The sequence below is a fragment of the Narcine bancroftii genome, chromosome 4 (genome assembly GCF_036971445.1).
Source record: "Narcine bancroftii isolate sNarBan1 chromosome 4, sNarBan1.hap1, whole genome shotgun sequence".
In the NCBI taxonomy this organism is placed as follows: domain Eukaryota; kingdom Metazoa; phylum Chordata; class Chondrichthyes; order Torpediniformes; family Narcinidae; genus Narcine; species Narcine bancroftii.
In genome coordinates, this window is record NC_091472.1 from 88,805,243 (window position 1) to 88,830,462 (window position 25,220).

Genomic DNA, 25,220 nt, shown 5'->3' on the forward strand with positions numbered 1-25,220 from the left:
TGCTTAATCTTTCAACGCAAAATCACAGGGGCATCCAGATCAGAAAAAAAAATCTCTGCTTGTTTTAGTTTTTGCTCTTCACTTCTTTTCCAGTTTTAAAGATTTCTACGAACTTGAGCCAGCAAAATTCCAAAACAAAACAAATGGGATCACACCAAGACGTTGGTTGCTGTTGTGTAACCCAGGGCTTGCAGACATCATAGCTGAGGTGAGGAGTTTCATCTGACTACCCAAGATGGTCTTTAGCAATTGTGAAATTAAAATAAATACAACTGATGAAGGAAAACTAACATGAAAAAGTAACTGATGTCCTCCCTCCACAGATCCTGTTTGACATGCCAACTAATTCCAGGATTTTCTATATTTATTTTGGGTTTTCAACGTCTGGCGTTTTGCTTTTTTAAGAATATGAGAAATAGGTGCAGGATAAGGATATCCGGCCTTGTCAAGACTGCTCCGCCGTTCAATAAGATCATGGCTGATCTGGCTGAATGCAGTGCGTTTTCCTGAAAGGGTGTTTTGTGCTTGCACAGTAGCTGACCACAAGGTTGACCGAAAGGAAAATTGAGAGCTGATCTAGGAGCAAAGAACATAAGGAAAAGGAGAGACCTAATTAGCCCATCTACTTTACCATCCATTAGATGACCTGATCTTCATACTTTGTTATTCTAACATTGATACCAATCTATTTTGGAAGTTCTAGTGTCAAACAGCATCACTGGTCTTTGGATTGGGGGAAATTTTCCAGATTTCTACTATTTGGAAGAAAAACCTGCCCAGAGTTGTAATTTTGAAATGAATCACCAGTTTAAAGTTTTCTCTTGTCACTGTTTTTCTTGATTTTTCAACAGAGGAGACGCCCTTCATTTACAGTATCTCTACTGTGAAATCCCTTTATTGTTTTGAACACCACTTGCCTTCCCAATATCCAGGAAGATGAACAACTTGTGATTGAGGTTTAATATTCTAACCTTCTTATTACACCAATTTAGTTTTCTGTGCAGAATGCATACCAAGGGTTAGAATTTGTGACTAATGACAGTTCTCAGCTCACCATGTTCTGCACAGATTCTGCTACAGCATCTTTTGATTTACAGGGTACAAAAATATGATAAAGTTTGAAAAGACTTTTTACTGGGCCTTGTGGTTTTAGGCATCTGTCAAAAGTCATCAGCTCTGGAATTCTACCACTGTACCCAGATACGTCTCCATCTTTATCCTCTGTTTAAGGTTGTGCTACAACTCCTTGTCACACATAAGAACATAGGAAATAGCAACAGGAGTTGGCCATCTGGCTCATCAAGCCTGCTTCACCATTCAATAAGATCATGGCTGATCTGGCTGTGGACTCAGCTCTACCTACCTTTTCCCTGTAACCCTTAATTCCCTTTCCTGGCAAAATATCTTTCTTTTTCAATCTTTTTATTAAGTTTTAGATGAATAAACATAAGACTGATACAAAGAGATCGGGATTGCATTAACACCAGTTAACATATACTAACACAGACATCAAGCAACATATGTAAACTGAGCCTCTCAATCTCTTAATGGCCAAACATGAAAAGGAATCAAATTTTATTACAAAAATATTCCCCTAACCAAGAAACAAAACTAAAGCTCGGCTACCATGTTTCACAATTATGTTGTGGTTAATTCCGCTCCTTTACACTCTCACGAAAAAAAATTATTCGGGAAGTGTCGACTTGCATCATATGGAAAAAGTTGAATAAATAGTCTCTGTTTCTTTAAATTTAACAGGTCATCAGTACCACTTGTGATTTTTTTTTTCTAAGTTTAAATGCTGTAGTTTCCAAAAACCATTGAAACGTAGTCAGTGGTTTGGGGTCTTTCCATTTAAGTAGAATGGATCTCCCGACTATTAAAGTACCAAATGTAATCACACAACAAGCTGAAGCAGATAAGTGCCTAGAGTCCAAACTGGTAGCCCTAAAAGTACAGTAACAGGATGAGATTGTGGGTCAAAGAGCAAAACTGCTGAAATAATATCAATATTTTTTCAGAGAAGGGCAGGACCATAAGAGACAAGTCAGGGAAGCCACCTCAGAATTACATCTGTCACAGATAGGGTTTATATGGGAGTAAAAACAAGTTAGCTCGTCCTTGGACATATGGGCCCTATGAACCACCTTAAACTGTATCAAAGAGTGTCGAACACACATTGAAGAAGTGTTAACTAATTGGAGAATTTTCTCCCACGCCTCTATCGGTAAAGGTATCTGAAGTTCTCTTTCCCATTCATTCTTAATTTTATCTGAAATCACTGGACATGTTTTCAGGATCAAATCATGAATTGTTGCTATTAAACTATTCTGAAAAGAGTTTAAACATAAAAATGTTATTGGTAATTTCAGTCTAATGTGGTATCGGTAAAGTAACATTTAAATAGTTCCTAATCTGTAGATATCTGAAAAAATGTAGTTTAGGCAATTATATTTATTAGACAACTGCTCAAAAGACATGAGACAGTTATCCATAAATAAATCATGAAAACATACTGTTCCCTTCATATTCCATAAAGAAAAGCTTGATCAATTCGAGATGGTTGCAAGAAAAAATTAGATAGGACTTGCCTATTTTTTTAAATCCAAAAAAGTTACGAAATTGAAACCATATTCATATTGATTGTTTAGTTATTGGATTTGTCTTTTGTTCATTCAGTTTAGTAAGTATAAAGGGGAACAAAGCCCCAAAAACAGAAGCCAGTGAGAACCCCTGCACAAGCCCACGCTCAAGACTCACCCATTGTGGACATTGAATTTCATCTCAATCTTGTGTCCAGAAAATTATCTAAAATTAGGCAATGCCATACCACTATCCTTTTTTAATTTCCGTAAATATTTCTTACTTCACCTAGGGTTCTTATTCTGCTATATATATATATATATGAAGAAATTCTAGAATCAATAATATCAAAAAAAGACTTAGGGATGAAGGTTGGAAACAGCCTGAAAAAAGTACAAGAATGTAGGTAAAATAATCATTTTAACTGCGTAAATGATGAGGACAAAGGAGACCATTTAGTAAACAATTGTTTAACATGGTCACTGCAAAATATCTGTATTTGAAGTATACTCAATGAGGCAGCTTCCACTGTTTTCCTGGGCAGAAAATTCCACAGATTCACCACGATCTTGGAGAAGTTCCTCCTCATCTTTGTTCTGAACTTATTTTCTTGAATCTTGAAACTAAATTCCCTGGTTCTTGTCCCCTTCCTTGTTTTGTTGAAACTACTTTCTAGCCTCTCTATCCCTTTCATAATATTATGTGTTTCAATGAGATCTCGTCGCATTCCTCTGAATTCCAGCAAGTGCAAGCAAAGGCGGCTCATTTTTTTCCTTGTAGGTCAACACTTCAACCCCCCCCCCTCCTATATATAGAATCAAGCAAACCACATTTTGACTTGCAACAGCTCTCTTTTAAAACTTTCATCCTCATTTTAAAATTCCTCCATGGAATTCTTTCTCTATAACCCCCTCCTACACTATTACTGTAGGCTCTGCTCCCCTTCACTTTTGATGTCCTGCATGCCCTGGACATCAACCCTCCCCATTTGGTGGCTTTGCCTCAACTTCTCAGGCTCCCAGCTGTTGATTTCCTCTGTAAAATGATCTTTCTCACCATTCTTTGAATAAAACTTACCCATTGGAACATAATCTGTGATCATCTGGTTGATCACCATCAAACATAAAACTAAAATGGAAAATGCAGGAAGACTCGGCATGTCACACCAGTTTTATTTAAAGAGCAATGATCAATTGAGTCTACAGCCCTTCGTTAGAATGTAGATTGTTTGCTGACAAATTTTGTTCAATCATTTTATGATGTTAAACGAAGTGGACAATTGTAAAAATAGATGTTAGTACGTTTCCTACTTCAAACTATCAAGGTTAATTTCTGTATAAATATTTTCAGAAAAATGAGTTTTCTTCTTTGTTGTCCCTACCTCTCTCTTCCTCTTTCTTACTTTCTTTGATATCTTTGAGCTTGGATTTTGTTCCGGGTGCCCAGATTGCAACCTCCACCTCAGGGAGCTTGTGCCAGAACTAGCCTTCAATGTACTGTACTGAATTGTCCAAGATTTCAAGTGAGACACTGAACACAAGCTTTGTTGTAAAGTGAATTGTGAACCTCAAACACCCCTGCTTCAGTCGAATCCCCATCAATTAAAAGAAACCTGAGTGTTCTTGTCTTTTCCCTGCAGAGGATTGGAGAGGGTTTCATCACTGACCTGCACCAGCTGAAGAAATTATTGGCCTTCGTTGATAATGAGGCTTTCATTCGAGATGTGGCCAATGTGAAACAGGTAGAAGAAACCATTCTATAGTCTCTGCTAGATGCAATGAAAGATTGTGCAGTAAACCCCAGTCTTTGCCTGTGACAGAGTGTTATTTGCTGTGTCCTCTGGGTAAGGCAATAGGATAAAGTCCCAGTCTAGTGACATAGGCAACATTATCCAAGCTGATGTTTGTGTGGTGGTGATGAAGCTTTTTTCTGCCTGTGATTTGCTTTTGATTTAAATGAGATGCTAAACCCAAGGTCTCATCTTCCCTCTTCGATTGGTATTAAGCACCCCATAGCACTGTTTTTTTTTCTTCAATGTTGAAAACAGTGAACTAACCTAATTTAAACAACTCATATGGTTATTGTTATTTTGATGTCTTTGGGGATCTTTTTTGGATGTCATGTTTCCTATATTTTGGTTGGAACATCAAGCATGCAATAAACTTCCATCAGCTTATTGTTTGGGCGATGTCTTTTAGGAGAACAAACTGAAATTTACAGCCTACTTGGAGAGTGTGTACAAGCTCAAAGTCAACCCTGCCTCCATCTTTGATGTCCATGTCAAGCGGATCCATGAATACAAGAGGCAGCTTTTGAATTGTTTACACGTTATCACTCTGTATAATCGTAAGTCGCCATCTGTTTACACTTCAGTGTCCAGCAAAATTTTTCTATTGGCACTATCAGTGGATTGCTAAAAATAGGCTTGGGGTCTTGTGTCCTTTTTTAAAAAAAAATTATTTAAATTTTAAGAAAATATGAAATATAGGACTCGATTAATATAATAATAATAATACATTGAATATAAAATCATAGAAAAACATTCATAAGGTCCGACAAAAATAAAAAGGAAAGTCCCTCTTCACTCAGCGCCACCTCCCCAGATTCGAATGAAAAGGGGACAGATGGCAGGGAATAGAGGGAAATAAAAAGAAAGAAAATAGAAAAGAAAAAGTAACACGAGCAAGGTTCGACAAGATAAATGTGAGGTTATCCACTTTGGTAATACAAACCGGAGGGCAGATTACTATTTGAATGGCAATAGATTAAGAGATGGGGAAGTGCAGAGAGACCTAGGGGTACTTGTACATCAGTCTCTGAAGGCGAGCATGCAGGTACAGCAGGCGGTTAAAAAGGCAAATGGTATGTTGGCCTTCATATCAAGAGGTCACATTATCTAAGGAAGGATGTTCTTGCAATGGAGGGAGTGCAGAGGCGATTCACCAGGCTGATACCTGGAATGGCAGGAATGACTTATGAGGAAAGATTGCGCAAATTGGGATTATACTCGCTGGAGTTTAGAAGATTGAGAGGGGATTTCATAGAGACATATAAAATTCTGGCAGGACTGGACAGAATGGATGCAGATGGGATGTTTCCAATGATGGGAAAATCCAGAACCTGGGGCCATGGTTTAAGGATAATAGGCAAACCACTTAGGACCGAGATGAGGAGGAATTTCTTTACCCAGAGGGTGGTGAATCTGTGGAATTCATTGCCACAGAGGGCAGTAGAGGCAGGTTCATTAAATATATTTAAGAGGGAATTAGATATATTTCTTCAGTATAAGGGTATTAAAGGTTACGGAGAGAAGGCGGGGACGGGGTACTGAACTTTAAGATCAGCCATGATCTCGTTGAATGGCAGAGCAGGCTCGAAGGGTCGAATGACCTACTCCTGCTCCTATCTTCTATGTTTCTATGACATCTCAGAGTCACATCATTGTAAAAGTATTACATTTCTAATAAGGAGTATACTAATTGACAAATATCAAAATAAATTAACAATCTGGGCATTTAAGTAAATCTAAATAAGTTTGCCAAATTTCAATGAACATACTATATATATTCCTAAGACTATAAGTAATATTCTCAAGGGGAATACAACTTAGCACTTCCATGTTCCAACAATCAATGTGAAGCAGGAAATCAGATTTCCATGTTACAGCTATAGATTTCCTGGCTATTGACAATGCAATTTTAATAAATTTAAATTTACCTTTGGAGAAGTTAACTTAATTTTCATGATCACCATCATCTTGTGAACATTGACTCCCCAAAGGAAGATTAGGAGAATACTTGTATGCTTCCAACTAGTTCATTATTGGAAAGATATTTGGGGTGTGAGTACATCAGTTTCAGCTGCATGCTGCTCTTGCTCCAGGCGCATTTGAGAATTTTTACCCAGGTCTAACCTCTGAATTGGGCTTCCTAAGACTACTCTCACTGTAAGTAGCCAATGTACAAGTCACGGAGTTGCAGGTTAAACATGATTATTCATTTAGTAGAGCTAAACATGCATAATTTGTGCAGGAATTAAAGGAATCTTCCTGATTCATTTTAATTGAGCTACTTTAAAAAAGAAAGTTTTATCTAGTTTCCCATTGGATTTCTCAATGGGGAGGGGACATCTGTATAGTGTTACAACAGGGCACCCTAATTATATGAAACAGGCTAGATGATTCATTCAATTTTCCATCCAGCAATGATTAAATGTTTCTTTTGACTGTGCATAAACATTATTACCCTTTTCTAAACCTTGATACCTCTTTAACACTGAGAATGAATGGTTGGGCAGAGCTTCTTCACTATTCATTGTCAAAATTTTAGATTGTGATTGTTTTTGGTCGAGATTTGATTTATTTTTCTAATTGTGTTAAGATAATTGATTTAAAGCTATCTCATACCATTCTTTCCCTTTTAATCTTTTGTCTGTGAGCTATTTTGTTATCTTAAAGTTCCTTGTCAAATTAGTTTTTGGATTTGTCCCAGAACTTTGTTTTCTTGTGTGTTATGCTACCCCCTGCTGATATGTTTATTATCGAGCTTTTCCCTTAACTTCACATTTTCTCACTAGTGTTTAATTTATTACTGTTTAATTATGGAATATATTTTACCTGGATCCCAAAGATAATTTAAAATTTTCCTATTGCAGTTGTATACCAATGCCTTTCAAAGTTGTTCTCCTTTTAACTTTCCAAAGATCCACTCAAAATTGTTTATTTTAGTCCACCATGAAGTGTCCTTTTTCATTATCACCTCTGTAGCAGTATATTTTCTTTTTCTTTCTTTGACTTGGCTTCGCGGACGAATATTTATGGAGGGGTAATGTCCACGTCAGCTGCAGGCTCGTTTGTGGCTGACAAGTCCGATGCGGGACAGGCAGACACAGTTGCAAGGGAAAATTGGTTGGTTGGGGTTGGGTGTGGGGTTTTTCTATATTAATTATGCCTAAATATACCATATTTAATGATCCTACCTAGTATCCTACCAGTGATATTTCCTGTCCTGGTGGGCTTATTACATACATCATTCAGAAATTCAATTCCCTTTACCACACCTGGTCAGTTAATTTCCAAATGATTTAAATCCTCCATGAACATTATTCTATTATTATTGTACATTTCCCTAAACCCCCAGGGTTAGTGGGATGTGGTTTGAGATGCTGTGATAGAGAGAGGTTCAACACAAATGTTCATTTGAGAATTACGAACAACATGGTATGGTGCGACATGAGCATTTAGATGTTAGAATGTGGGGTTCTGAATCTTCAGATATAAATTATGGACAAGTTGGTGGATTGTCTCTTCCCTTTGCCAGTCCATCCTCTCACCCACCACCCTCCATTTTACAATAAACAAAAAGGCAAATTAGGGTCCAGAGTTTCCAGTTCAGGTCAGTAAACCTGAATCTCTTCTCTTTATAAATGGCATTACAAGGCCTTCCATTTTACTTCCTCACTGCATCTTGAAGGTTTAGCACCCTCTTGGTGAACTCAATCAATCAACAGTGTTATGTAAATCTTCTGCGACAGAAGTGGTTTCTGACACTGGGAATGAATGTCCCTCTGTATAAAAAATATGGAAGAGGGTGGGAAGTGTGAAGGGAGGGATAAAAGTGAATTCCAAGAAAAGGAAAGGACAGAATTCAGAGGAGGCCTGTGATCCTTGACAGATTAATAGGCCTGATGCTGTTCACATTACCGAATGTGACCTACTAACAGCAAGAAAATGTTTTTAACAGATACCACTGATAAATGCTCACACTCCATAGACTGAAAACAGGATGCAGTGAAGTTGTTACCAAGGTCGCTTTAGCAGCATCTTCTAAATCCACCACAAGAAGGCCATGGAGGTTAGCCACCTCTCTAGTTCCACGTGGTTTTGATTTGGTTGGAAATACCCAAACCTTTATGTTGGCTGGGTCAAACTCTTTTAAAGCCTTAACCTCACAAAATTGGAAGCAGGCACATCTCATGAACTAGAATGGTTCAAGAAAAAAAGCTCCATCATCACCTTCAAGAGGGTAACTACTGATGGCCTCATTCACAAAGCAATTTAACCCAAGATGGAAGTTGCTAGCAACAACATGCATCCTCATTTCAGATGATCTCTTGTCTCTTTCAGGTATTAAAAAGGAGCCGAACAAAACATTTGTGCCTAGGACAGTGCTAATTGGAGGAAAGGTAGAGCGTTTGTACTTTGTAATAGTCTCTTTTGGATTTCTGCTATCTGCAGTGTTAATTTTGCTTTTCACACTGTTCACGTTGCTTCCTAATTATTCAGCCACTTGTAAAAATTAATTCATTTCCTTCCAGGATAAGCTTGATTCCCTGAGAAGTTTCTGACAGGTCTATTTAACCATTGTCAGCCATGTTGTGGTTTCATGGGCCATTTCATGGTTGCCATTTTGAAAATGAAAGTAACACATGATATGGACAAAGTTGATTAAACATGAGCTTAGAGATGTATATGTATTGTCTGCGCAATAAACATTGATCAGAAAGTAATTGCAAATGCTATTGGGAAGTGGACAGAATTCAGGATACTTTTACTTAACTAATTCATTTAGAAACTGAGGTGTTAATTGAGCTTTTAAGATGATTAAAGGTTTTGAAATGATTACTGAGAGAAGTTATTTTATCCAATGACTAAATCTAGAATTGGAAGGAATAAAGAGGCAAATGATCTGTGGGCATTCAGTTGTGATATCAGGAAGAATGGCTTCAGACACACACAGGATAGTCAAAATACATTTCAACTCACCCCTCACCCCCTCCCCATCTCTTTCTTTCCCCCCAACCCATCCCATCCATAAAACGCTGTTGAGAGTAGCAGAATTGAACATTTCAAAACCAGGTTTTTTTGTCTTTGGAACGGGGTTGGGGGGGGAGGTGCAAGTTTGATTGCTGAATTCAGTTACAGATAAGCTGTGCTATGATACAACTGTTTGTTTTAACTATTAAATTTAATTCAGAGATACAGCACCATAACACACCTTTCCAGCCCAATGATCCTACACCACCCAAATACATCCATGATACCAGTAGGCAATTGATTCATAAATATTTCCACATTTCTGCCTTGTCCATTAAAACTTCAAGATGCCTCTATTTGAAACTAGGCCTTGCTCCAAATATAAAATGTTTCTCCTGATACTTTACAGGCTGCTCCAGGCTACCATATGGCCAAGATGATCATCAAACTTATCACTTCTGTTGGAAATGTTGTAAACAATGACCCCATTGTGGGTGACAGATTGAAGGTCATCTACCTGGAGAATTATCGAGTGTCCCTGGCTGAGAAAGGTACAGTAGACTAGAGTCTCAGTAATCAAGGCTTTGTGGGTTTACTTAAAGCTGTTGGTTTTTAATGGGAAAACTGGACCATTATTGGTCACTTTTTCAAAAATTATTGCCTATAAGTTTCTCAAACATCAATATGGATACAAGAGGAAATAAAAACAAAGGATTCTCCACAGCCAGGTAGCACCTGTAGGGAGAGAAAAACAGTTGACATTTTGGGTTGATCTTTTGAGTATTAATTTGGGATGACAAGCATCTGTGATCTTTAAGCACCAAAGCAATTCTTCTATTCAGTTAGGATCTAAAACTGTGGCTTTAAGCTGGTGCAAACAGTTAATTGGAGCTTTGCATGAGCACAAGGGGACAAATTATCTGAACAAGGGAAATGGCACCATTTTGATTGCTCCACTAGAGCATGATCACACGGAGGGGATGCTGCAGAAGGACACCAGAATGTTGCCTGGAACAGGATGTTTCAGTTATGGGGAGAGACCAGAGAGAGGCTATGTTTGTTTTCTTTGGAGAAGAGAGGCTGAGCTGAGACTTGGTGGAAGTATACAAAATTATTTTGAAGCATAGAAAGAGTGGGATTGGGAAACTTTTCCCCAGAACAAGGATGCCTTAAACGAAAAAGCACAGGATTAAAGTGAGGAGTTTGAAAACTTTGAGAAGAACTGAGGAGAAAACAAATTCACTCAGAGGGTGAGTGCAACCTGGAATGCTCTGCCTGTGAGGGTGGCAGAGGCAGTGAAATTATCTGGGCGTGTACTCAAATTGCTAAGATATGGTGGGCTTTGGACCAGGTTCAAGAAAGTGGAATTAGTGCAGGTTGTCAGCACAGAGGTGGGCCTGCTTTTGTGCCATATGTCTCTGACCTTTGACTAGTTGTCCCCATATCTCCCGGTGTCTCCATGTTGGAATGGGTCTAGTTGTACTATGGGGGAAGGTGAAGCATCACAGCAAGTTGTTGATGGATGAAGTTGGAAATCCAGGAAGATCAACCCAGAAAAAGGGGAGTTGGGGCATCTTCCAAATGAAAAGAGAATGGCATGATTAGTGTAGAAGTTACTGCAAAGCCTTTACAACGCCAGCGATTGGAACCAGACTGGGGTACATTTTCCTGTGATTGTGTGCGTTTTCTCAAGTTCTCCAGTTTCTTCCCACCATTCAAAACATACCAGGGGTGTAGGTTAATACGGTGTAAATTGGGCAGCACTGACTTGTGGGCCAAAATGGCCTGTTATTGTGCTGTATGTCTAAATTTAATTTTTTAAATTAAAATGTAAAATTTAAATTTAAAATCCATGGAGTTAAATCGTTGCCTTTTGTTTTTCTTTCACTGCCCTCTTTTTTAAACAAACACCAGTGATTCCTGCATCGGATCTGTCTGAACAGATCTCCACGGCTGGTACAGAGGCTTCAGGAACAGGCAACATGAAGTTCATGCTGAATGGAGCCCTGACGATAGGGACCATGGATGGTGCCAACGTCGAAATGGCGGAGGAGGCAGGAGAGGAGAACCTCTTCATCTTTGGGATGAGAGTGGAGGAAGTTGAAGCTCTTGATAAAAAGGGGTTAGTCTAAAATTGGTAGATAAGTTTCTGCAATAAACCAATGAGACCCCTTTGTCTGTATCAAATTTAGCTTTGGTTCAGCATTAGAACTTTTGCATCTGAATCAGTGAAATCATCTTTGAGTTTCTGGTTCCAGGTTCAGGCTGAAGTGAGCAATTGAGGCAGTACGTTGCACAAGGGCCATTTCTGCAGAGGAAAGAGATCCCAGGCCACTGATAGAGGAGTAACTCAGCCCGCTAACATTTACCCCTCAACTTGTCAATGAATTGGACATTTACACATTGCTGTTTGTGGGAGCTTGCTGTATGCAAATTAGCTACTGCTTCCTGTGGCAGTGGTTTTACTACAAAATGTTGGTGGTGTGGTGTTTGGGACATCTTGAAACTTTGAAATATGCAATCTCTTGTGAAGAGGGCAGTCTTAAAATGATAATGAACTACTGATAAATTGGGTAGATGGAAGATGTGATAATTGTGAGATGCATTCTGGCAGGGGGCACATATTATGAATAATTGAGCCCGGGGTGGTGGGGAAGGAATATTAATGGAAGTTAGGCCACAAAGATGACAACACAGGTGGATAGGGTGGTGAAGAAGGTGCATGGGATACTTTCCTTCATTAGCCAGACCATGGAGTATAAAAGCAGGAATATCTTGGTACAACTGTGTAAAACAATGGTTAGGTCGGAGCTGGAGTATTGTGTGGAGTTGGGATCACACACTGTGGGAGGACATGATTACATGAGGGAAGATGCAGAGGAGATTCACCAGAATGATTCCTGGGATGAAGCATTTCAGTTGTGAGGAAAGTCTGAATTGGCTGGGTTTGTTTTTGCAGTTGAAGAAGGAACTTATTAAAACATAGTACATCACAGGAACAGGCCCTTTGGCCCATCATGTCTGTGCAGTCCATAATGTCAGTCAAACTAGCCCCTTCTTCCTGCATGTGATCCATATCCCTCTATTCCCTGTGCACGTGTCTATCTAAATTCCACTTAAGCATCACTATGATATCTGCATTTACTACCTCTCCTGGCAGCACTTTCCACGAACTGATCAATCTGTAAATAAATTTAAAAAATTTGCCTAGCAAATTTCCTTTAAACTTTCCCCTCTTGTTTTAAACCTATGCCTGCTCGTATTTGACAATTCCATCCTGGTTTAAAGACTCTGACTATTTTACCCTGCCTATACTTCTAATTTTGTAAACTTCTTTCAGGTCTTCCCTCAGCCTCTTATGCACTGGAGAAAACAATCTAAGTTTGTCCAACGTCTCCTTAAAACTAATACACCCAATCCAGGTGACTTTTCTCCATATTCCAAAGCCTTCTCATTCCTACAGTGTGGTGACCAGAACTTCCAGCATTATTCTAATTGTGGCCTAACCAAATTTTTCTACAACCTAACTTCCCAACTTTTCTACTTGTGATGCATCCCAACTGCCTCGGTACATCAACATTCTTTAGGAACCTGATTATTTACTATATAGTTTCCTGTGGAATTTGACCTTTCAGAATACCAGATTTCACCCTCCATCTGCCATTTCCCTGCTCAAATTTCCAACAGTGTAGTGTTTGACAACCCTCTCTACTGCCCACAACTTGGTCAATTTTCAAGTCATCTGCAAACAAAAACACACACACACTCCCACACACACAACCACACACACTCCCACACACACTCCCACACACACTCCCACACACACTCCCACACACACTCCCACACACACTCCCACACACACTCTGCTGGTCACTGAACTCAAGCGAGAAAAATGTGCCTCTATCATTGTCTTTATGTACACACCAATTTTGGATCCAATTTATCCCTCTATATATGGACATGCAGAAGACTTATAAGACATAGGAGCAGAAATAGGCTATTCAGCCCATTGAGGTTCCCCCCCCCAATCAATCATGAGCTTATTCATTCCCCAGCCTTCTCCCCATAACAGATGAGAGACATAGATAGGATAGTTAGCACTTCCCCATGGCAGAGGTGTTGGAAAACTAATGGGCATAGGTTTATGGAGAGGAATAAGAGATTAGAGGGCATCTGAAACTTATTTTCGCCCAAGAGTGCTTGGAATGCAGTGTGTGAGAAGGTGGTAGAAGCAGATACTCGACATTTAAAATGCATCAGGATGAGCAAGGAACAATAGGATAAAGGGCCAAGAGCTGATAAGTGTGATTAGTATAGACAGTTGGGTGCTTGATGTTTGGCACGGACGTGGTTACTCTATTGTAAGACTCTGAGACTCTATTAGCCACAGTGGGCTGTTCATCTATCCTTTCAGTCTTCCATTATGATACTAAATATGGTATCTGTGCATTTGATTTTTGTCTGTGTAGATATGATGCCAAGGAATATTTCGACAAGCTGCCAGAGCTAAGGCAGGCCATGGATCAGATCAGCAGTGGATATTTTTCCCCAAAACAACCAGACCTGTTTAAGGATGTGACTAACATGTTGATGAACCATGACAGGTAAAGTGCATCATGACTGGACACCCGAGTTGAAACCCTCTGTACTAGTTGGAGTTTATCCTTTTTTGACAAATATGGTAAAAGTGATAGTTAAGTTATTAGACTATTGTAAAATCCTAACTAATACTTTAAGTGGCACAGATAGTGAAGCAGTTAGTGTAACACTGTTACAGCGCCAGTGACCCGAGTTTGAATCCGCTGCTGTCTGTAAGGAGTTTGTACGTTCACCCTGTGTCTGCATGGGCTGCCTTCAGGTGTTCCTGTTTCCTTCTTTATTCCATAGATGAACTGGATATTAGGTTCTTTGGTTAATGTGGGCTCATAGTCCTGTTACCATGCTGCATCTCAAAATTAAAAATTACATTAAAAAAATTAAAACTAATGCAGTGACACATTTCAATGAATTGAAACCTATTGTCATTGATCCAAATTTAACTCTAATCCTGAAGTGGCTCCGTTGGGAAGTTGGGATGAGCAATAAATGGCAATTTTGCCAACAACACTCACATCCTGAGGAAACTAATGGATGCAGAACATAATGTTTTCAATCTTACTTGGATTTTAATTCTTTCATGCTGTACATGAAAGATATAAGCAAGTTTGTGTATCATGGAGAGTGAAAACGGCTGCCAAAGATTGCAGGGGGCTCTTGATCGCTTGAGCAGGTGGGCAGAGGAATGGTTGATGGAATTTAATACAAAAGACTACCAGGCTGAGAAATAGCTTTTTCCCACAGTCTGTGAGATTGATGAATAGTATTCTGTTGCCGAGTAAGTCATCCCAAAATATTGATATATTTATTTTAAATTATATCTTTGTTTATATGTAATTACTATGTGCTGTGTGCACCATGGTTTGGACAAACATTGCTTTCTCTGGTTGTATTTTGTATAGTCAGATGATAATAAATTTGAACTTTCTTCTCTCAGAAAGTAGTGAATCTGTAGAATTTTCTGGCCAAGGAAGCAGTTAAGTTTGGCTCATTAAATATATTTAAGGCACAAATAAATAGTAGGGGAATGGTGTAGAGGCGAGTTTGCAGCCAGATCAGCTGTGATCTTGATAAATGACAGAGCAGGCTCAACAGGCCAGATGGCCTTCTACATCTATTCCTCGTGTTCGTATTGGTGTTTTTTGGTTGGTTCCAAAATCTTTATATTCAGACTCTCATTTCTTTCAGGTTTAAAGTGTTTGCGGACTTTGAAGCATATGTCAAATGTCAAGAGAAAGTTAGTGAGCTCTACAAGGTAAGGTAATCCGTTACTCTACTGGAAAAAGTCACCAAATGCTCTTGGCATTTCTCTTGTGGCTTGTCAGATTGCAGGAGATTTCTTAACATGGCCTTCAGGCTTGGGCCCCATCCTCTGACTACTGTCACCTGGCACATGGAGTAATAATACACAGAGCATACACAAAGCACTCTGTTGTAACATGTTGCTTAGTTTTACCAGATACTGCAATGCATCCTGTGTATATTAAGTCATGAAATCTCATGAGTCTATCTGGATTGAAGAGAAAGCAGATAATGCCCCAGGAAATAACTTCAACCTGGAGCATCTCCAGGCCGCCCTCCTCCAACAGGCATTTTAGTGAGCTTGCATTTATACAGAAACTTTCACAACCCTCAAGGTTCCAAATTGCTTGATGGCTGTTGCAGTAAAATTTGAAATGGAATCTCTGTAGCTTTGTAGGAACAAAGGACTCCGTTGAGTAGCACAAGACTGTTCTATTAGTTGAGGTATAAATGTTGGTAGAGCAGGAGGGTGATTTGCTGTGTTTTTCAAAATAATGCCATGCTTCCATACATTCTGGAATGGGGGCGGTGAACGTTACACTGGTACCTCTGATCAGAAGGTCACAGGTAGAAGTCACAATCCAGACAGACTTTCTGTCCAATGGATGGTGTATAGAATTGTCAGAGGAATCCATTACAAAGGTGTTGGACAGATTGGAAATTCCTCTGCACCTTGTTAGTAAAAATTGTTTCAAGCCCAGGATCTCTTTTATTGAGTCAAAATGTCAGCAGTAACCACTGTAGAATATTTTCCCCTCTTAATTAAGGTAGGATATTCAGAGCCCTGGAATTGAGTTATTCCCAGGGCTGATCGTGGGAAGTGCCAGGAGATGTGCCAAGTGAATGGCTGGAGATCTGGCATGTAATTTGAATCAGTCTAAGGATATTTGTGCTCTTTAATTGAGGTTGTTAGCAGAGTGGAGTTGAAGGATGTACCTCAATTTTGTGTTAGCCATCAGATGTGAGATTGTGTTTAGTGAGTTGGTGCTCATTTTGATAGTCTTCAGAATGAAAGGTCAGTGCCAGAATGAAAGGTCAGTGCCATACACAATCTGCCACTTGATCAAAAAAATTTAGGTTTTGTGATTTGGAGTTAAATACACTTATTTAAATTTCTCTCAATCCAATCATGCTTTGTTATGAATTACTTAAGTATTCTGGCAAATAAAAATATTTATTCTTTTTCTCTTGTGTGGTAATTTAATTTATACTTACTAATCAGTGTATTATGCATCCCCAGGTGGCTGCAGCAAGCAAGTATTTCAGTGCATTTGTACATTGTTACCTCTCATCAAACACATGCCAATTCAAGTCATTGTTGGCCAGCCTAGTGTGAAGTGAAAGCTAGTCAGGGAGGGGTCTGACACTTAGCACTGTTTCTACCCTGGGACAGTGGATCTTTTGATATACAATTACATTAATTTGGCATGGCTACAAAACCTGTTCTTGTGCTATGTTTTTCTATGCAAGATGGGCTTTGATTCAGCATACTGATTGACATTATTGATCTGCATCAGCCTTTTGCATCTTCATATTACCTCATTTCATTGAATAAGCACAAGCCTCAACATTGAACTTTGCTCATTTCGTTAACAGAAGGAATTCCTCCACACAGCAAAGCATTTAGAGTCCAGTGATTGTTCTGCAAGACATCAAAAATAGCAAGGCAGCATTAATTAGGAGAAAAGGACAATCTGTGGGTCAAGCAGTATCAGTGCGAGAAAGAGAACAGTTAACATTTCAGATTGGAACTGTTCATGAATGATTCCAGCCTAAAACATTGGCTGCTTTTCTCCTTCTGATGTTTGTTAACTAATAAATTTACAAAAAGTAAACCAAAGTCTCTTTGCACCCTTGGTGTCATACCCATACATTTTACTATATATTGATATATTAATTTTCTATGTAGCACCATTACCACCACAGTGGTACCTTCTTGTTACTCTCCCTTCTGTTTGAGGGGCTTTCCCTTGAACAGCCCCTCAATGCCCAGTAATGGGAGAGCTCGAGGCTGTGGTCCTTTCCCACAAAGGGCATCTTTCAGAGTTTATGGTCTTCCAGCAGTTCTGGATGTCTGCCTCTGTGTGCGTCCCCAGGAACAGCCCATAAATCAAAGAATCTTCTGTCATGCTTTTGTTGAGGATAAACTGTGACAAGGATCCGTGCGTCCTTCACCACACACACTCAGCGAGTCTGCTGCTTAACCTGTTGAGTACCTGCAGATTTTTTTTTTGCTCGGATTCCAGCAGTTGCAGTCTTTCATGCATCCACACATTAAGTTAAGAGGATACAATATATGTAATCAACATGTTTGGGTTGCAAAGATATCTCAGTTATGGTGTCCATTCTTGTCTCTGCTTTTTATCATGTACTCCTTCAGCAATTTATTGCAAGTGGTGCTGTTCTTTTTGTCTACAGAATCCGAGGGATTGGACCAAGATGGTAATAAAAAACATTGCAAACTCTGGCAAGTTCTCAAGTGATAGAACCATCAAAGATTACGCCAGAGAGATTTGGGGGGTTGAACCCTCTGACGTGAAGATTCCTCCTCCGAATGAACCCAAATCTTAGTACGTTGATTACTGATTGGTTATCTCCACTCTTGCTTTGTTCCCTTCCTTCTACCCAAATCTAGATGAGTGGTTATCATGGAAATCACTTTGCAGTTGTTTCTCTTTTATAAAATACATCATTGTGCACCTGATTAAAACACAGTTAAGTGAAGAGATTCTTGTAGTTGTGATGTCTTATCAGATTGGTTTTAAAATATAGAATTATATCCTGTAATAATGCTAAATGTTTCTTCTTCAAAGAAAAGGGTTGAGGGCAGCTTGTTGTAATGTTTCTGGAACTATTGCACCTGTAATGGGAATGTCTGAGCAATCCGGTTTGACCTTTTTTCTCTCTTCTGACTGCAACAGTAAGGCTGCAATTTTTAGATGTGTGAGAGTGCGGGGTCAACTTTTTTCAAAACTTAAGTTAATATTCTTAAAGCAGAAACAGAGGGAAGACGGAAATAACTAAAACATTCCAGACATGACTGCCTGCTGAATGGCAGGGCATGTAGGATGGATTTTCAGTTCAGTTATTCCCTTTAAAGTAAGTGGAGGAGAATAAATGTTCTTTGTGAGTTACTAATGCTTTGTTGATCATCTTTTCAGTGATATCCCAGTATCCCAACAGCTCTGATAACAGCATTAATGTCAACATTTAAAAAAAAAAGCATAAACCAACTACCTTGGAAATCTGGTTTCGATTGTTGAGTAGGTTCATATTGGTCGGCACACATCATGGGCCATAGGGTCTGTACTGTATTGTTTGATGTTCTTAAACAGAAAATGCAGAGATTACACAGCAGGCCAGGCAGCATCTATGAAGCAGAAAACAATCAACATTTCGGGTCAATTACCTTTTATCAAAACTGGAAGTTAGAGATTTATGAAGTTTCCTAAGACACAAAAGAAGAAAGAATAAACAGGATGATAATGAAGAATAAAAGAATGTTGGTCTAAGAATGGTGTAATTGGAAATAGAATAATTCTCCTAAATTGATTAACATTGTGCACCACGTTTAAGCACTTGTGAAGTGCTTGATCTTAAAAACTAAGTGATGTCCTGTATCCTCAGCCTGTAGTACTTTGCTGTAAGAGAGAAAAATCATTGATTTATGGTAGCTGTGATTATATTACTGTATATACTCATTTTTTAATGTTAAATTTATGGGCTAGACTATTACATGAATACTACTTTTGATCGTGGTAAGTACCTGCGATGTTTGAGGCCTTGGAAGTTCTAATTTGCGGATGGTCAGCTGGGACTGGCTTGTAATTCCATGTTCGAGGCATTGGGAGCTCCGATGGTTGGATAGTGGCTACGAGAGGATGGCAAGTCTGCGTTCGAGGTTTTGGAAGCTCTGATGGATGGATGGCTGGGGCCTAGGCCAGATTCCAAGTTGGATGCAGCCAACTGGGACTGGGAGGTAAGTCCACGTTCATGGTGTCGGGAGCTATGACAGGTGGGCTGTCGGGACTGAGGTGTGAGTCCATGTTGGTGGCATTGGGAGCTCTGATGGATGGGGGCCAGTTCCTAGGCGAGATTCTGCAGTTTGGGCCTCTGATGGGTGGATGGCTGGCTGGAGCCAAAAAATAGGGGAGTCAATTTTTTTACACATGAATATATGGAAAATATTAGATTTTTGAACCAAGTATAGGGGAGTCGACTTTTATACGGTATCGACCTCTAACACGAGTGTTACCTTCTGTACCTCAAGCTGTGATTACTTCCCCTGCCCCACAATGTTTGCAGGGATTAAAAATTTACAACTAAAGAAATTTGGTAGTTTGAATATTTATTTTTGTTCCTTGTTTAAAGGTAAAGTTTAGTTCAGTGATGCCTTTTGAGGGGAGAATCTGCTGTTCCCATCCTATCTGACTGACATTAAACTTCAGGCCCCAAGTATTATGCTTGATTCATGTCTGCCCTCTGAAGAGACCCAGTACTCTGTTCAGTGTCGGTAGCAATAATGAGCATGGCAATGAAGAAGCACTCAATCTCCATAATCAATGAAGAAAAATGAAACCATATCCATTTGGCTGTAATCTACCAATATGCCACCAGGTGGCAAATGCGGTCGCTTGTGATCCCAGCAGTATATTGAACTGGAAATCAAAAAATTTCCGCTGCTGGAAATTTAAAATAAAAATATAAAATGCTGTAAACACTCAGCAGGTCAACAAGCATCTTAGAAAGGGAAACAGTTTGCATGTTTCACCAAGAGGATGGTACATACTCTACATCATTGGTTTTCAAACTGCTCCCCTAAACTCCCATTCCACCTTAAGCAATCGCTATACCATAAGTACTCAGTGATTAGAAAGGGATTGTTTAAGGTGGTATGTGGGTGGGAAGGGAAGGTTGGGAACCACTGCTCTGGTTACTGAAATATTTTGAGAGAAAAATTGTCATTAGCCCATTTCCTTTGAGTTTTGAAACCGTACACATAATGAGTCACTTGGGTACGATTAAAACAAGTGGTTTACAAACATTTTCTTTCCACCCACAAACTACTTTAAGCAATTCCTTACTAATCACATTGAACCTGGGCCAATGGAGGTAATGATGTCATTCAGAATTGGTTTGCTTGTAGAAAGCAGAGTAGAGGTGGGTGGAAGGTATTCTGCTTGGATGTCAGTAACTAGTACAATTTTGCAGGGATCTGTTCTGGGACCCCTGCTCTTTGTTGTTTATTTTAAATATATGAATGACCTGGACGAAGAAGTAGAGAAATGTGTCAGAAAGTTTGTGGATATAAAAAGGATAGATTATACGTGAACAAAAGGGGCCCAATAACCTGGCAGGCAGGTTTAATATAGCTGTTACTGAGGGTTTAAAGTAATTTGGCAGGGGGATGGGAACCAGAGTATTAGGGTTGAAGAAGGGGGAAACAGCAAGGATAAAAGGCAGGCAATGAGACAAAATAATAGCTGGAGGGATGACAGTACATTCAAAAACTGGTCTAAAGATATTAGCAACAAGATGGATGATCTTACTGTACAGCTGCAGGTTGGAGAGTATGATGTTATAGCCATGACTCAGTCATGGCTAAAGGATGGATGTTATTGGGAGCTGAACGTCCAAGGATACACAGTATATCGCAAGGATATTGAAGTAGAGAGGGTGGCGTGGCATGGCTCTGCAGGTAAGCAACAATATTAAATCATTGGAAAGAAGGGACATGGGTTGAGTTAAGGAATGGTAAAGATTAAAGGACACTAATGGAAATTATAGACAAGCCCCAAACAACAGCCGGGATGTGGATTAAAAAAATACAACTGGAAAGAGATGTCAGAAGGACAAGCCTTACAATAATTATGGGGGATTTCAACTTGAAAGTAGATTGGGGAAAGTCAGGTCGGTCGGTCGGTACAGGATCTCAGGAGAAAGAGTTTGTGGAATGCCTGTGGGATGGCTTTTTGGAGCAGGTTGTTAAGTCCCCCAGGGGAAAATCGGCTGTTCTGGATTGGGTGTTGTGGAATGAACCAGAGGTGATTAGAGAGCTTAAGGTAAAGGAATCCTTAGAAGGCAGTGACCACAGTTCACTTTGAAATTTGAAAAGGAGAGGATAAAGTTCAAGATGTTGGTATTTTAGTGGAGTAAAGGAAATTACAGTCACATGAGAGAGGAACTAGCCAGTGTAGATTGGAAAAAACATACGAATGGGGAAGACGGCAGATCACCAATGATTGGAGTTTGAAATGAGAAAAGTGCAGGACAGGCACATACAAAAAAGAAAATTGTGGCTGTCGAGGGAAGTTGAAGCCAAAGTAAAAGCAAAAGAGAGAGCAAACAAGGAAGCAAAAGTAAGTGGGAAGACAGAGGACTGGGAAACTTTTTAAAAACTTGGAAAGGACAACTAAGAAGGTGATTAGGAAGGAAAAGATGGATTATGAAAGGTTAGCAAATAACAAAGAGGATACTAAAAACTTTTTTAAATATATAAAGTATAAAAGAATTATCAAAGTTGACATCAGACCATAGAACATTACAGCAAAGAAACAGGCCCATTCAGCCCTTCTCGTCTGTTCTGAATCATTTTTCTGCCTAGTCCCACTGACCTGCACCCAGTCCTTAGCCCTCCATACCTTTTCCATCCATGTAAGTGTCCAAATTCTTAAAATGTTAAAATTGAGCCTGCATTCACCACTTCAGCTGGCAGCTTGTTTCACACTGCCACCACTCTGTGTGTTTTCCCTAAATTTTTCCCCTTTCATTCTTAACCCATGTCCTCTGGTTTGTATCTTGCCTACCCTCAGTGGAAAAAGCCTACCTATATTTTCTCTGACTATCCCCCTCATAATTTTAAATACCTCTATCAAGTCTCTCCTCATTCTTCTACACTCCAGGGAATAAAGTCCTAACCTTCACCTGAAACTCAGTTCCTGAAATCCAGGCAACATCCTGGTAAATCTTCTCCACACTCTTTCTATCCTGTTGATATCTTTACAACTACAATCCTGTAGTTGTAGTTAGGTAACTGGGTGACTGTCAGGAGAGGGAAAGGGAAGAGCCAGTGCAGAGCACCCCTGTGGCCATTCCCTTCAACAAGTATACCATTTTAGATGGGAGAGTCGAGGTGGTCACATTTCCAGCACAGAGGCTGGCCCCCCGCTTCAGAAGGGAAGGGGGGAGAAGAGGAGAGCGATGGTGATTGGGAACTCATTGGTTAGACAGGTGGATAGGAGGTTCTGTGGACAAGATAGAGGCACCTGGATGATATGTTGCCTCCCAGGTGCCAGGGTTAGAAACGTCTATGATCGAGTTCACAGGATTCTGGGGTGGAGGAAGACGAGCAGTTGGATGTCGTGATCCATGTGGGGATCAATAACATGGATAGGAGTAGGGATGAGGCCCTGAAGAGGGAATATAGGGAGTTAGGAAAGTTAAAAAACAGGACTTCAAGGGTGATAATCTCAGGACTGCTGCTTGTGCCACACACAGAGAGGGTAGGAACAGAAAGTTGTGGCAGATGAATGTGTGGCTGAAGAATTGGTGCATGGGGAGGGGTTCAAATTTGTGGATAATTGGGATCTCTTCTGGGGAAGGGCTGATCTGTACAAAAAGGATGGGCTGCACAGTTCTTAGATTATGGGAAACAGGAAGGGCTCATGAAAAGTATATGGTAGCAAACAAATGGTAAAACTAAACAAAAATGGGAACAAGATTTAAATATAAAGATAAAAAAGGAAACATGGGAGAAATTATGTTCTGGAACGATGAGAAATACAATAAATACGAGGCTATGTATATACAATATAATTGGTTACACAGACTATACATTACACCGCAAAAGTTAAATAAATGGGACCCAACAGTATCTGATAGATGTTTTCGATGTAAAAAAGAAATGGGAACAACAATTCATGCAATCTGGACATGTGAGAGAGTAGAAAAATTTTGGGATGATCTCAATCAGATATTAAATAAAATAACAGAAAACAATATACCAAAGAATCCAGAGATCTTTCTCCTAAGCAACATAAAAAACAAAGAATTTGGAATTGATTTGGAGGATGCACAAAAAAGATTTGTTAAGATAGCCCTAGCCGTAGCAAAAAAATGTATTATGTCAACCTGGAAATTGGAAGATAATTTGAAAATACAACAATGGTATATAGAAATGAATAAATGTATTCCATTAGAAAAAATAACATATAGTTTAAGAAATAATATTGAAATATTCGAACAAGTATGGGAGCCTTACATTAAATCTTTGGCTTGGCTTCGCGGACGAAGATTTATGGAGAGGGTAAAAAGTCCACGTCAGCTGCAGGCTCGTTTGTGGCTGACAAGTCCGATGCGGGACAGGCAGACACGATTGCAGTGGTTGCAGGGGAAAATTGGTTGGTTGGGGTTGGGTGTTGGGTTTTTCCTCCTTTGCCTTTTGTCAGTGAGGTGGGCTCTGCGGTCTTTTTCAAAGGAGGTTGCTGCCTGCCAAACTGTGAGGCGCCAAGATGCACGGTTTGAGGCGTTATCAGCCCACTGGCGGTGGTCAATGTGGAAGGCACCAAGAGATTTCTTTAGGCAGTCCTTGTACCTTTTCTTTGGTGCACCTCTGTCACGGTGGCCAGTGGAGAGCTCGCCATATAACACGATCTTGGGAAGGCGATGGTCCTCCATTCTGGAGACGTGACCCATCCAGCGCAGCTGGATCTTCAGCAGCGTGGACTCGATGCTGTCGACCTCTGCCATCTCGAGTACTTCGACGTTAGGGATGTAAGCGCTCCAATGGATGTTGAGGATGGAGCGGAGACAACGCTGGTGGAAGCGTTCTAGGAGCCGTAGGTGGTGCCGGTAGAGGACCCATGATTCGGAGCCGAACAGGAGTGTGGGTATGACAACGGCTCTGTATACGCTTATCTTTGTGAGGTTTTTCAGTTGGTTGTTTTTCCAGACTCTTTTGTGTAGTCTTCCAAAGGCGCTATTTGCCTTGGCGAGTCTGTTGTCTATCTCATTGTCGATCCTTGCATCTGATGAAATGGTGCAGCCGAGATAGGTAAACTGGTTGACCGTTTTGAGTTTTGTGTGCCCGATGGAGATGTGGGGGGGCTGGTAATCATGGTGGGGAGCTGGCTGATGGAGGACCTCAGTTTTCTTCAGGCTGACTTCCAGGCCAAACATTTTGGCAGTTTCCGCAAAGCAGGACGTCAAGCGCTGAAGAGCTGGCTCTGAATGGGCAACTAAAGCGGCATCGTCTGCAAAGAGTAGATCACGGACAAGTTTCTCTTGTGTCTTGGTGTGAGCTTGCAGGCGCCTCAGATTGAAGAGACTGCCATCCGTGCGGTACCGGATGTAAACAGCGTCTTCATTGTTGGGGTCTTTCATGGCTTGGTTCAGCATCATGCTGAAGAAGATTGAAAAGAGGGTTGGTGCGAGAACACAGCCTTGCTTCACGCCATTGTTAATGGAGAAGGGTTCAGAGAGCTCATTGCTGTATCTGACCCGACCTTGTTGGTTTTCGTGCAGTTGGATAATCATGTTGAGGAACAATAGCGAAAACCTACCGGGGACAAACATTACCTAAGTTGATGGAAGGAGAATGAAAGAAAAGAATGGACTCAGTAGAATTTCTGGTGTATTTTTGTTGAATGACAACATTGTCTGACTGGCTTAATGCAACCTAGATTGTATACCTAAAATGGATGAGAGGGGGGGGGGTGGCTTGGGAGGAGGGGGGGGAGAAAAAGTCACTGTATATGTGTGAAAAAGAAAAAGTGTATATCATGGCAATTGTGATTTATGGTGTGAAAAATAAAAAATTTAAAATATAAAAAAAAAGTATATGAGTTCAAAGGGGACATGAAAAGGCCTTGGCATTCTATGCTTATCTGAAGTACAGAAAGATGACAAGAATGAAGATTGGGCCACTAAAGGATAAGGGAGGCAGAGAAAGTTGGGGAGGTCCTGAATGAATACTTTGTGTCAGTAT

General features: G+C 40.0%; 1 protein-coding gene across 2 annotated transcripts in view; it reads left to right on the top strand.

Moving 5' to 3' along the window:
* LOC138760793 (glycogen phosphorylase, brain form) overlaps window positions 1–18,369 on the top strand; it is a 124,102-nt gene extending 105,733 nt beyond the window's left edge. For both annotated transcript variants that reach the window (XM_069931892.1, XM_069931893.1), the window contains exons 12-20: window positions 94–208; window positions 4,223–4,324; window positions 4,782–4,929; window positions 8,708–8,766; window positions 9,747–9,888; window positions 11,252–11,459; window positions 13,807–13,941; window positions 15,122–15,188; window positions 17,654–18,369. In XM_069931892.1, coding sequence (XP_069787993.1) covers window positions 94–208; window positions 4,223–4,324; window positions 4,782–4,929; window positions 8,708–8,766; window positions 9,747–9,888; window positions 11,252–11,459; window positions 13,807–13,941; window positions 15,122–15,188; window positions 17,654–17,806 — 1,129 coding nt within the window. In that variant the 3' untranslated portion in view covers window positions 17,807–18,369. The remainder of the gene's footprint in view (window positions 1–93; window positions 209–4,222; window positions 4,325–4,781; window positions 4,930–8,707; window positions 8,767–9,746; window positions 9,889–11,251; window positions 11,460–13,806; window positions 13,942–15,121; window positions 15,189–17,653) is intronic.
* Window positions 18,370–25,220: the final 6,851 nt, after the last annotated feature.